Below are 14,210 nucleotides of genomic sequence, written 5' to 3' on the forward strand. Positions count from 1 at the left end.
CTGCTAGGAACCTGTTTTTAGGATGATCTGTGTTTGGGGGAAACTGTTCACTGTTACAATTTCGACATTTCCGGTCCACATGTAAACGCATTGTTTTCAGTTTGCACGGTAGAGAATTATAGTTAGTGTAGATACAGTATATATTGACAAAGTTACTGGTGCTCTCACTTTCTTTGATTATATAGGCGACATTCATAGACTAAGCATGAAACTACTGACGCACAACATGTTGACGTCTCACGTGAAAGGGGTAACCAAAGGATACCCTCTCCTCATCAAGGTAAGGAAGTCTGCTCAAAACTAGCTGGCAGAGTTGCGGCAACTTGCAATGTGTTAAATGCACCACGTATTTAGCTAGCTAATATGTGTTTTTTTCATCCCGTTTGTGCGGATCCCAGGCGACGGAGGTGAAAGTGAGTGAGGTGGAGTTTAATCCCAATTTCGTGAGTCGAATGATCCCCAAATTGGAGTGGAGCGCTCTGGTTCAGGCGGCTGATGGGGTTAGTCCGTCTGTTTGACTAACACTAACACACTTGTACAAAGTCATTTCAAGCTACTGTATCCAACAGAGGTAGAATAGTTAGCTAGGCCAACAGCCTAGATGACATGTACACTAACTATACTTGGGTCTGATACAGAAAGGCTTTTCCTAAAATCTTGTTATTGTGGTTGTATGGCAATATCACTGTCTTCCTGTATATCCTAATTCCTAGCTGTGGTCTTTTCTCCAGCTGGGTCATCTCCAAGATTTACCTGCAGAGCTGGTCACGGACTATGAGAATAATGAAGACTTCCTGCGTAAAGTACACAGGGTTCTGCTGGAGGTGAGGATCACCATAAATAACCTATTGTTATTCATTACTTAGTTCTATCGACTACTATTTTTGGTCAATAGAAAGAAACAATGCATTTATTATGGGAATATGAGGACATCTAGTGGTCAGGTTAGGTAGAGTCTCCGTCATGTTCCCTTTTGGCACTTTCATTCTGCTTGATAAAAAGTGATTGTAGGTTTAACCCTATTTTCACACACACACATAGTAACTACAGGTGATGTGACGTGTTATCTGTCTCTCTGTCCAGGTGGAGGTGCTGGAAGGGTGTCTGCAGTGCCCCGAGTCTGGCCGTGAGTTCCCCATCTCTCGGGGGGTCCCCAACATGCTGCTGAACGAGGACGAGGCATAGAGGAGGGGGGTTGGTTATACGCTAACACCCCCCACCACCCTCTCACCCCAACTGTTCATTGTATGGGACTGCTGGCATTAGAAGTGAGGGGAAAACTGGACTCTTGTTTGAGTGTATAGGAAGAAATACCACACTGTTGAATTGGTTATATAGTATAGTACCTGGGGCAATGAAATGTGAACACACTGCTGCCCCAAGAAAACCACAGACCGGATCTGAATGCTTCTACATTGTCCAATATCTGTGAGCTGATTTTGTTTTATTTATTTTTATAAAAATGTTTCGGTGCATTTTTTGCCGTAGAAGTACAACTCCTTGGTTTCCTTGGTATCCCAAACTGCTTTCCTTTGTAATTAATTTACACTGATAAATAAATACCGGTACACACCAAAAAATACATATCAATACTATATATAGTCATGAATGAAAGGTAAAGTATGTCAAACTGTGATACAGTTGAAGTCGGAGGTTTACATACACTAAGGTTGGAGTCATTAAAACTCGTGTTTAAACCACCACAAATTTCCAATTAACGAACTATAGTTTTGCATGACACAAGTCATTTTTCCAACAATTGTTTACAGACAGATTATTTTACTTATAATTCGATGTATCACAATTTAGTTTACATACACTAAGTTGACTGTGCCTTTAAACAGCTTGGAAAATTCCAGAAAATGTCATGGCTTTAGAAGCTTCTGATAGGCTAATTGACATCATTTGAGTCAATTGGGGGTGTACCTGTGGACGTGTTTCAGGGCCTACCTTCAAACTCAATGCCTCTTTGCTTGGCATCATGAGAAAATCAAAAGAAATCCGCCAAGACATCAGAAACAAAATTGTAGACATAAGTCTGGTTCATCGCCGGAAACAATTCCCAAACACCTGAAGGTACCACGTTCATCTGTACAAATAATAGTACGCAAGTACACTGCTCAAAAAAATAAAGGGAACACTTAAACAACACAATGTAACTCCAAGTCAATCACACTTCTGTGAAATCAAACTGTCCACTTAGGAAGCAACACTGATTGACAATACATTTCACATGCTGTTGTGCAACTGGAATAGACAAAAGGTGGAAATTATAGGTAATTGGCAAGACACCCCCAAAAAGGAGTGATTCTGCAGGTGGTGACCACAGACCACTTCTCAATTCCTATGCTTCCTGGCTGATGTTTTGGTCACTTTTGAATGCTGGCGGTGCTTTCACTCTAGTGGTAGCATGAGACGGAGTCTACAACCCACACAAGTGGCTCAGGTAGTGCAGTTCATCCAGGATGGCACATCAATGCGAGCTGTGGCAAAAAGGTTTGCTGTGTCTGTCAGCGTAGTGTCCAGAGCATAGAGGCGCTACCAGGAGACAGGCCAGTACATCAGGAGACGTGGAGGAGGCCCTAGGAGGGCAACAACCCAGCAGCAGGACCGCTACCTCCACCTTTGTGCAAGGAGGTGCACTGCCAGAGCCCTGCAAAATGACCTCCAGCAGGCCACAAATGTGCACTGATGTGCATTGATGCGCCATCCTGGATGAGCTGCACTACCTGAGCCACTTGTTTGGGTTGTAGACTCCGTCTCATGCTTCCACTAGAGTGAAAGCACCGCCAGCATTCAAAAGTGACCAAAACATCAGCCAGGAAGCATAGGAACTGAGAAGTGGTCTGTGGTCACCACCTGCAGAATCACTCCTTTTTTGGGGGTGTCTTGCTAATTGCCTATAATTTCCACCTTTTGTCTATTCCATTTGCACAACAGCATGTGAAATGTATTGTCAATCAGTGTTGCTTCCTAAGTGGACAGTTTGATTTCACAGAAGTGTGATTGACTTGGAGTTACATTGTGTTGTTTAAGTGTTCCCTTTATTTTTTTGAGCAGTGTATAAACACCATGGGACCACGCAGCCGTCATACCGCTCAGGAAGGAGACACATTCTGTCTCCTAGAGATGAACGTACTTTGGTGCGAAAAGTGCAACATCAAAGGACCTTGTGAAGATGCTGGAGGAAACGGGTACAAAAGTATCTATCCACAGTAAAACGAGTCCTATATCGACATAACCTGAAAGGCCGCTCGGCAAGGAAGAAGCCACTGCTCCAAAACCGCCATTAAAATGACAGACTACGGTTTGCCACTGCACATGGGGACAAAGATCATACTTTTTGGAGAACTGTCCTCTGGTCTGATTAAACAAAAATAGAACTGTTCGGCCATAATGACCATCGTTATGTTTGGAGGAAAAAGAGGGAGGGTTGCAAGCCGAAGAACACCATCCCATCCGGGAAGCACGGGGGTGGCAGCATCATGTTGTGGGGGTGCTTTGCTACAGGAGGGACTGGTGCACTTCACAAAATAGATGGCAGCATGAGGATGGGAAATTATGTGGATATATTGAAGCAACATCTCAAGACATCAGACAGGAAGTTAAAGTTTGGTTGCAAATAGGTCTTCCAAATGGACAATGACCCCAATCATACTTCCAAAGTTGTGGCAAGATGGCTTAAAGACAACAAAGTCATGGTATTGGAGTGGCCATCATAAAGCCCTGATCTCAATCCCATAGACAATTTCTGTGCAGAACTGAAAAAGCATGTGCGAGCAAGGAGGCCTACAAACCTGACTCAGTTACACCAGCTCTGTCAGGAGGAATGGGCCAAAATTCACCCAACTTATTGTGAGAAGCTTGTGGAAGGCTACCCAAAATATTTCACCCAAGTTAAACAATTTAAAGGCAATGCTACCAAATACTAATTGAGTGTATGTAAACTTCTGACCCAATTGGAATGTGATGAAAGAAATAAAAGCTGAAATAAATCATTCTCTCAACTATTATTCTGACATTTCACATTCTTAAAATAAAGTGGTGATCCTAACTGACCTACAACGGGATATTTACTAGGATTAAATGTCAGGAATTGTGAAAAACAGTTTAAATGTATATGGCTAAGGTGTATGTAAACTTACGACTTCAACTGTAAATCATCAAATCAAAGTGTATTGGTCACGTACACGGTTTAGCCTGTGTTATAGCGGTGCAGCAAAATGCTTATGTTACTAGCTCCTAACAATGCGGTCAAACAGCTAAAATATGCAGAAAAATACAAAAAAAGAAAGGAAAGAAATCAAGGATGGCGGGATGAATCCAATTAACAACGAATCCAATTAACAACCCAAATAGCACTCTAGCAGTATCAAAATGCAACCTACATATGTACACCGGGGGAATTTACACAACCTAGACTAAGAATGATATGTATAGCAGTAGATACACTGTATATATATAAAAGTGTGGCCACACATTCAAATTAGTTGATTTGGTTATTTCAGCCACACCTGTTGCTGACAGGTATATAAAGTCGAGCACACAGCCATGCAATCTCCATAGACAAACATTGGCACCAACGTGGCACTATCATATGATTCAACCATTCCAACAAATCAGTTTGTCAAATTTCTGCCTTGCTAGAATTGCCCCAGTCAACTGCAAGTGCTGTTATTGTGAAGTGGAAACGTCTAGGAGCAACAATGGCTCAGCTGCAAAGTGGTATGCCAAACAAGCTCAGAGAACGGGATAGCCGAGTGCTGAAACTCGTAGCGCATAAAAATCGTCTGTTCTCGGTTGCAACACACACTAGTGAGTTACAAACTGCCTCTGGAAGCAACGTCAGCATAAGAACTGTTTGTCTGGAGCTTCATGAAATGGGTTTCCATGGCCGAGCAGCCACACATAAGCCTAAGATTACCATGCGCAATGCCAAGTGTCAACTGGAGTGGTGTAAAGCTTGCTGCGTTGGACTCTGGAACAGTGGAAACGAGGTCTCTGGTGTGATGAATAACACTTCACCATCTGGCAGTCCAACGGACGAATCTGTGTTTGGCAGATGCCCGGAGAACGCTAACTGCCCGAATGCTTAGTGCCAACTGTAAAGTTTGGTGAAGGAGGAATATGGTCTGGGGCTGTTTTTCATGGTTCGGGCTAGGCCCCTTAGTTCCATAGAGGGAAAATCGTAACGCTACAGCTTACAATGACATTCTAGATGATTCTGTGCTTCTAATCGCCCAACATCAGCACCCAATCTCATGAATGCTCTTGTCGCTGAATGGAAGCAAGTCCACGCAGCAATGTTCCACCATCTAGTGGAAAACCTTCCCAGAAGAGTGCTGCTATAAAAGCCTCCAAACGGGGGACCAACTCCATATTAATGCCCACGATTTTGAAATTAGATGTTCGACGAGCAGGTGTCCACATAGTTTTGGTCATGTACTGTATATTAGAGTGAGCTATGTCAAGAATCCAGTATATAAATACAAATGTGGTGTGTATAAACAGTGTAACTAAAATACAATGTACAGTAGTAGAAATATTAGAATGAGCTATGTCGGGATACAGTATATAAATACACAGTGTGAAACGGGAGTGACCAGTGGTTCAATGTCTCTATAACATGGGACAGCAGCGTTTGTGTGTGTGTGCGTGCGTGCGAGAACCATATCCTTGAGTTTGTTGTCGCAGGCAGGAGAACTGCTAGGAGATAGATGACGTGGCGAGCAGTGACTATATTTGGACTGAGGAAAAGCGAAAAAGCTCCAGCCAGGGATAAGTTGTTTTTGAGGAAGTATTTTTATACCCACGCATTGCAATTCTACAACTAACCACTAGGCCCCTTTGATCCATTAACCCCAGGTCAGACAGTAACACTGGCTGTTGCCAAACATCCCTAGATCCACGTAGGCAAAATTTGCTCTGAGCAGCCATAGGGGTGCACCGTCTGAGGCTCTGGGGCACAGCATGTTGAAACAAGAAAGTGTTTGTTCCCAAACTTCCCCTGCAGTGTTATCATTTTTAGAAACCTTGCAAAGAGAGAAAAGCCTGCCACAAGCCTTTGGGCTGCTTGCGTCTCTTTCTGTCTCTTTCTCTCTGTAGTACCTATCCCTTCTACTTACTGCAATTACAGCCTTGAAGCCGAAACTATAATAACAGTATAATGGGATGGGGAGAGAGCTGCAATAAAAGCCTCCTTTGACAGATTAACAGTCCCGGGCTTCTGAACTGTAATTAACAATGAGACTGGGAAGAAGAATAAGAGAGAGGGAAGGAGGGGGAGAGAGAGAGAGAGAGAAATAAAGAGACAGGGTGGGACTGAATAACTGGGCTACTCATTTATTATAACTGAAAATTAAAAGATTGAAATAAATACTAGATATGGGACAAGTGGTCTACATTTATGTAGGACACACTTAGGAGACATGTCACAGTTATGGAAATAACTAGAGGGAAGACGAATGAGACCATGATCAGTCAAATATGACAAGCCAAGGAATTAGCAAACTCCATCTATCACTTTGCTTTTCAATGGAGACTGGGTAACATGGACAAATCATGGACAGATTTTAGGCCTGGCTACTTATCAAGTGGTGGTTTTGACATGTTTCAACAGGATACTTACCTGAGGATAGAAGGGAGGCCTGTGCAAACCTTTTTGTGGTGTGGAGAATTTCCCAAAATATATCTGCCAGATTTTGTGTGTGTGTGTGTGTGTGTGTGTGTGTGTGTGTGTGTGTGTGTGTGTGTGTGTGTGTGTGTGTTTTCTGAATTGATGAGAGGGAGATACCTACATAATAACACATACCCATCACCCACTGTGTCTCTCGTTCTGTCTGTTGCTTTGTCTGTCTGTCTCTCTCTTTCACGCACACCTTGCATTGCACACTGAAGTTACTGTCCCACAGCTCTGGATGATTTTTTTTCTTGACAAGGAATGAAAGAGTGGGATCAGACCTTTTTGCTGTAGTGGATCGTTTTCCCCCCTCTGATATCCACATCAGAAGAATCAAGAGGAGGATTAGATGTTTCTTAATTTTCTAAGGATGTGACTGTACCAACGCTTACCTTAAACTCTATAATATATTTCAACTTTTCTGGAGGAGTTTTATTTTCCGGGAGTACAAATATTTCTTCCATCGAGGATTTAATCATATTCTAACTTTTATGTAGTGTGAAAGAATTTGACTAGGCAACCATGCTGATTGGTTTACATCTCAACATTTTCTCAAAATGTTTGTAAATTCATAGCCCATGACTATAATTTATTTAACCAGTGAAGTCACCCTTATAGCCGGAATGTATAGCATTCAGTACCGAGAATAAAAAATAGAAAAAATACTTATGGGCAGTGATTTTCTTTCAGAGGCTCAGAGGCTCTCAGAGAAGAACATGAACAAACATACACTTTCCAAATGATTTGATAGAACTTTGCAATGTACGACATGGGCTGAACTCTTAAATTTACATTGCATGTTTGTCATTTAGCACTCTTAAATTGTAGTTGTATTTCTTTTTCACTATTATTTGGCAGATTTTTTTCTCATTTTTATTACGTGTTAGAAGTTTTTCAAACGTAAATTCTCTGTTCAAGTTTACACTCTGGGAGTTGCTAAAACATTCGCCAGTGCGCATTGGATTCCACACAGGTCCTCAGTGCGCATTGCCTGCACCGGACAGACACAGACTGAAAGATTCCAGAAGATTTCATATGGAGCCGAGTGAATCCGTTCACCAATCTGACCACCGGACTATGTGGCTCACCCACCTCGCCTTGCTGCTGCTCCGGTTGGCGGTGTCCGCGGAGGGGCTCTCCACCTGCCAGTCATTCAGCCTGGATGATCAGAAGTCCAAGCGCATCGAGGCCGTTCGCGGTCAGATCCTCAGCAAGCTCCGCTACCGTAGTCCACCGGAGCCCCCCGCACCGAGCCCACAGCCCGAGACTGTGCCCGCTGAGGTGATGCTGCTCTACAACAGCACTCGGGAGCTGCTGAAGGAGCGTGCGCGCCAGGCCGAGTCCGCGTGCGACCGGGAGAGCAGCGAGGAGGATTATTACGCAAAAGAGGTTCAGCGCATAGACATGCTTCCGCAGCGCACAGACATCAGTGAGTGGAACTTTCCACAATCATAATTTCAATATATGTCGCAAATCAATCGTGGTCCATTTGTATGTCAGTGATTTATATATATTTTTTAAAACGTTGTCGAGCACTATAAATATAATGATTTCCAACCACCAATCTGATTACAAAAATACGTTTTTTTTACAGATACTTTTGAAAAACTACATGATTCCTTCTTGGATTACTTTTACATTCAGAAAGGATGTTCACGGGAAAAAATACATGATGACATATTTTTGTTTTATCAATGACATCCAATTCAGCACTGAAAAAATGCGTTCCAACTGAGTGTCTGACCACAGGTCAGAGACCACTATGATGTCACACCAAATGCTTTTGATGGATCCTTTTTGTCTTCTTCTTATGCCTCTTAAGGGGAAAGTAATCCAAAAGTAACAAAGTAATCCGATTGTGTTACTGAGTTTGGGTAATCCAAAAATTACGTTGCTGATTACAATTTTCGACAGGTTGTAACTGTAACGGATTACATTTAGAAAGTAACCAACTCAACCCTGCCTACCACCCTTGCCAAGTTGTCAACCATTTGTCAGATACCTCGATGACTTAGGATATGTGTGTGAGACGCTCGTATAGGCTATACAATATTTAGCATATACTGTAGATTCAAAACAAACTTTATTTGTCACATGCGCGGAATACAACAAGTGTAGACCTTACCGTGAAATGCTTACTTACAAGCCCTTAACCAACAGTGCAGTTCAAGAAGAGCGGTACCGAGTCAATGTCCGGGGGTACAGGTTAGTCGAGGTAATTTGTGCATATAGGTTGGGGTGACGATTGCATATTTATTAATGAATTGATGTCCAGTTATTAGTATTTCTAATAAGTCGTATATCTCTTACCCCTCCCATAGATGCAGTGAACCCTCCAGTCCCCAGCCCATATTACAGAGTGGTGGGATTCGATGTGAGTGGTGTGGACAGAAACTCCAGCACCCTGGTCAAAGCTGAGTTCAGAATCTACAGAGCACCCAACCCCCAGGCCCGCACCTCAGAGCAGAGAATAGAGATCTATCAGGTACTGACAACATTACACCAGGTAGACCCATCACAATACCATATACCCACTCCAGGTATCATATCATAAAACTGCAACTGCAATACAGTGGCGTCTGAAATTATTGACACCCCTCATAAAAATGAGCAATAATGATTGTATAAAATAAATAATACAGAGCTATATTGTATGCAAAAGTGTTTTGGGAAATTATATTATTTTATATTAATACTATTGCTCAGAGAAAGAGATTTTGTTTAACAAGTAATCATTTGTTTCTCTCAAAAAGGTAGGGGTTGAAATCATTGACACCGCTCAAATTCTTATAAAGAAAGTAGTCAAAAGTTGAGTATTTGATCCCTTAGTCCTAGTTTGTGACTCTACAAACGTGTTGGATACATTTGCAGTTCAGTTTGGTTGTGTTTCAGATTATTTTGTGCCCAATAGAAATTAATGGTAAATAATGTAGTGTCATTTTGGAGTCACTTTTATTGTAAACGCTCCCTTGTGCGAGCAGTGGACTGATGTTCATGAGCATATCTACAGAGGGTTAAAAGCTATCCTCTGGTTCTCTTTGTCTCTCCCTCTATGCCTCTGTCAGGTGATAAAGCCAGAAGAGCCAACAGGCCCCTCGCAGAGATACATCGATTCCAGAACTGTTCGCCCAAGGACCAAGGGGGCGTGGCTCTCTGTGGATGTCACTGACACTGTGAAGGACTGGCTGGCTCATAAGGGTACGTTGACAAGCATATCATATTGCTCTATACCCCTTTACCTACTTAACAACATTCAAGGTGTCACGTAACATTTTACGTGACATAACGTATGGCCCCCAAATCCCCTAAAATGTTACGTGACACCTTGAATGTTGTTAAGTTAGTGGTCATTGCACACACATTTAGAGGTAAATATCTGTTTTCTCCTCTCACCATCTCTCTACCTGTACTTTATCCTCTCATCCTCCATATCACTCTTTCAGAGAGGAACCTGGGTTTGAAGCTGGGTGTTCACTGTCCGTGCTGCACCTTCGTTCCCTCCACCAACAGCATTGTTTTCAATAAGAGTGAGGAGCTGGAGACACGCTTCGCAGGTCTGCTTGTTGTAGAACTTGTTTATGTTAAGTAACATAGACACATAACACATGGCTCTTAAAAAAAAAAATGATGATTGAGCTTCTCAATTCACTTACACACAGCATTCTAGCTGACAAATGTTCCCATTACAGTATGTCTCCATGAGATCACTCCACACCAACCCTTTCTCTCCTTCACCCCTCTCCCTCATTTTCCTCTCCCCCCACTTCTTCTCCCTCCCCCTCTCCTCCTCCTCCTCCTCCTCTTCCCAAGGTCTGGATGATGAGCTGCTTCAGCAGCAGGTACGGAAGCCGGGGGCAGGCCTGGCTAAGGGCCAGGTAGAGTTTAGTACCAAGACCCCCCACCTCATCCTCACCCTGCTGCCCAGTGACAGGGTAGACAACCCAGGCAAGAAGACCCGCAAAAGGAGGGCCGCTGCAGACCCCACCACCTGCTCCAGGTAGGGGAAACACTGATCCAGAAGCCAAATACCTACATTATTATCTACAACCATAGAATATACTTATCAGAGCTTTCTCTTTATTTTGGTCTTTGATATGCAGTGATTCTGTATATTTGTTCATAGCCACATTATTGATGATTGTTGTATTGTTGTTATGAATCTGTTGGAGGCTTATAGGGAGTCTGCTAGGCTTGCAGTCCTGAAACTTATTAAGTAGGATATATCCTGTGTGGATCAGAATGAAAGAGTGTTTTCTGTCCATCTCTCCTACCTGTTGTAGGAATTCAGGCGCGGGCTGCTGTCTGCGATCGCTCTACATCGACTTCCGCCGGGACCTGAACTGGAAGTGGATCCACGAGCCGAAGGGCTACAAGGCCAATTTCTGCTCTGGCAGCTGCCCATACCTCTGGAGCGCTGACAACCACTACAACATGGTTAGTTAACCCCCAACCACTACAACATGGTTAGTTAACCCCCAACCACTTCAACATGGTTAGTTAACCCCCAACCACTTCAACATGGTTAGTTAACCCCCAACCACTACAACATGGTTAGTTAACCCCCAACCACTACAACATGGTTAGTTAACCCCCAACCACTACAACATGGTTAGTTAACCCCCAACCACTACAACATGGTTAGTTAACCCCCAACCACTACAACATGGTTAGTTAACCCCCAACCACTACAACATGGTTAGTTAACCCCCAACCACTACAACATGGTTAGTTAACCCCCAACCACTACAACGTGGTTAGTTAACCCCCAACCACTACAAGTGGTTAGTTAACCCCCAACCACTACAACGTGGTTAGTTAACCCCCAACCACTACAACGTGGTTAGTTAACCCCCAACCACTTCAACATGGTTAGTTAACCCCCAACCACTTCAACATGGTTAGTTAACCCCCAACCACTTCAACATGGTTAGTTAACCCCCAACCACTACAACATGGTTAGTTAACCCCCAACCACTTCAACATGGTTAGTTAACCCCCAACCACTTCAACATGGTTAGTTAACCCCCAACCACTACAACATGGTTAGTTAACCCCCAACCACTACATTGGCATAAATGTTCTATCACCTCAGTCACAGTCAGGTCTTATGGCTTTATTACCATACACTCACTTTTACAGCATGGCTATACAAGTAGCTGAAATGTCCTGTCATCTCAGCACCATGCACAGTCCGTTGGTTACACGTCCCAGTGCTCCTGCAGAACCATATTGTTCAACACAGTAGTAGGGTTAGATGGAAGTACTTAAAGGGTTAGTGCGCCCAAATTGACCAATTAGTTTCCTTCCTTGTAAGCAGTCGTGGATATGTGGTGGTGTGACAGTGTTATATGATGTCTTGTTTTAGCTTTTGTTTTAGGTGTAATATAAGGGTCTTAATGTGTTTGGACACCAGGAAGAGTGCTGCTGCCTTGGCAGTAACCAATGGGGATCCATAATAAATGCAAATACCAAATACAAATATGGACAAGTTATGACAGCAATCAATGCTTTGGTTTAGTTTCCCTGGTACTGTTTCCACATGCTAACGTTTTAGCATTTGTGGCACAAATCCCATTCAAGTCACGCAAACGTTATCATTTTTCGCTCATAACATTCAAATCATCTATAAGTGACTTTGTTGAGCTTCACAGTCAATTTTAGATACTTTCGGATGGTTTGCATATGACGTGCAAAAAATTTAAATATCGGTCCCATGACTTGAATGGGATTTGTGCCACAAAAGGAAACAGTTCCAGGGAAACTAAAGCAAAGCATGGATTGCTTCCATACCTGGTCCATAGACTGCTTACAAGGTAAGGACACAAATGTGTCATTTTGTAATTTGGTTGAACTCTCTCTTTAAGTAGTGGTGTTGTGATATTTCATGTTCTCTCTCTCACTCACACAGATCCTGCCGCTGTATAACAAGCTGAACCCTGAGGCGTCGGCATCTCCGTGCTGCGTACCTCAGGACCTGGAGCCTCTGACCATCGTTTACTTCATGGGCCGAACGCCCAAGGTAGAGCAGCTCTCCAACATGGTGGTCAGGTCCTGCAAGTGCCGCTGACACAGGAGCCCAGCGGCGGGAGAGGGGGAAGGAGGAGGAAAAGAGCTGGACAAAACAACTACTTGTGGTCCTCAAAGCAAAAAGGACAGACTGACCCTCTCTTTCTATATATTCAACCCTTCATTTCACTTACACATTTTACACAGTCGGAGTCTGGCACAGGTTGTTTTTTTTCAAATCTCACAAGTATGAAACTGAGAAATTGTCTTCAGCTGTGGATCTTTTCCCCACTTTCATAAGGTCAAAAATACTGTAAATATCTTATTCATTGAAATAGCTTTATTAAACTTTATTCACGTTTTCAAAATCTGATATTAAAGTGTTTTGATTGGAAATACAATGTGTGCTTGTTGCATAAGATTGTGAACTCTACCAAGTAGCTTTAGGCAGAGATCTGTGTGCATTTACTAAAGGGAGATGATTTTTATGTGAGCTAGTTTTCCCTTGGGCTGAAAGAGGGAGAGAAGGAGATGGAGAGAGAAAGAGTCTGAGAGCGAATAGAAGGGAAAGAGGCTGAGAGAGAAGAGAAAATGACAGCGCGAGAGAGGGGAGTGAGGAGAAGACAGAGAACGAGAAAGAGCGAGAAATATAGGAGAGAGGGAAAGCAAAAGAAAGGATAGAGAGAGTGAGGTTGTGTGTCCAGGCAGTAGAGGCCTCTAGCCAGCTCTCTGCGGTAAGGGCTGAAATCTGCTGGCGTAAACAGGATGTGAAAGATTTCCAGAAAGCGACCACTCACGGAATGCCAGATTTAAACCCGTTCAGGGTTTGTGGTGAGAGGAGATGAGGAATGAAACAGAAAGGAGGTTTTCAAAGGAGAGACATGGGCTGATAGGGCCAATTTGGAACACATCCACTTTGGACAGGGGTAGCCATTTTGTAGCCTTAGCAAATGTGTAACTATTAGGTCTGGGATGGTAGGGCTTTGCACAGCTGTAACCAAACGTTTTATTTATTTGTCATTTACTTCTTACTTGATTGCTGTTTGTATAAAATGTTAAGGTCATATTGGTAACATGGATCCAGTCACACAAATCAAAGTTTGGCCACGTTAACCACTTTTGATAAGATGCATAAAAACTCAAAATACATCCACCCTGGAACTCAAATTATATTTAGGCCTTCTGGTATTTCAGTGGTTTGAGAGAGAGACTGTAGTGTTCTGTATGTTTATCTCTATGCTCTGTGTACTCCTGTGGTTGACACTGAACCTAGAGAGAAACAGAGTGGGTCTGTTCGGCTGCCAAGTCAGTCTGCTTTATGCGCCAAACACAGAAAGGTGATGAAAAATAGATAGTGCCTAGAGCGTTGGACATTGCGCCTGACACAGTAACCAGACTGTACCCCCATTAACCCTCTCCTCCTCCCCCAGTCCCTGTGAGCTTTTCTGGGGCCCCGCCCGTCCCTGTCCTTCCTCTCTGGGAAAAGGACGTGTGGCCTCTCTGTAAGGGGGGGGGGGGGGGGCGG

At 43.2% G+C, this 14,210-nt stretch overlaps 2 protein-coding genes across 2 annotated transcripts; both read left to right on the forward strand.

Annotated features, from left to right (window-relative positions):
• The first annotated feature begins 41 nt into the window (after positions 1-41).
• On the forward strand, positions 42-1,584 carry trmt112 (tRNA methyltransferase activator subunit 11-2). Its single transcript, XM_055927512.1, has 4 exons — positions 42-280; positions 399-500; positions 732-824; positions 1,084-1,584. Exons 1-4 carry the CDS (start codon positions 206-208, stop codon positions 1,183-1,185), a joined length of 372 nt encoding a protein of 123 aa, XP_055783487.1. The 5' UTR covers positions 42-205; the 3' UTR covers positions 1,186-1,584.
• A 5,190-nt stretch (positions 1,585-6,774) lies between these two features.
• Positions 6,775-13,053, forward strand: tgfb5 (transforming growth factor, beta 5). Its single transcript, XM_055927513.1, has 7 exons — positions 6,775-8,108; positions 9,001-9,164; positions 9,745-9,877; positions 10,123-10,233; positions 10,490-10,676; positions 10,960-11,113; positions 12,588-13,053. Exons 1-7 carry the CDS (start codon positions 7,715-7,717, stop codon positions 12,744-12,746), a joined length of 1,302 nt encoding a protein of 433 aa, XP_055783488.1. The 5' UTR covers positions 6,775-7,714; the 3' UTR covers positions 12,747-13,053.
• The last annotated feature ends 1,157 nt before the right edge of the window (positions 13,054-14,210 follow it).

The sequence above is a fragment of the Salvelinus fontinalis genome, chromosome 6 (assembly GCF_029448725.1).
Source record: "Salvelinus fontinalis isolate EN_2023a chromosome 6, ASM2944872v1, whole genome shotgun sequence".
NCBI classification, from domain to species: domain Eukaryota; kingdom Metazoa; phylum Chordata; class Actinopteri; order Salmoniformes; family Salmonidae; genus Salvelinus; species Salvelinus fontinalis.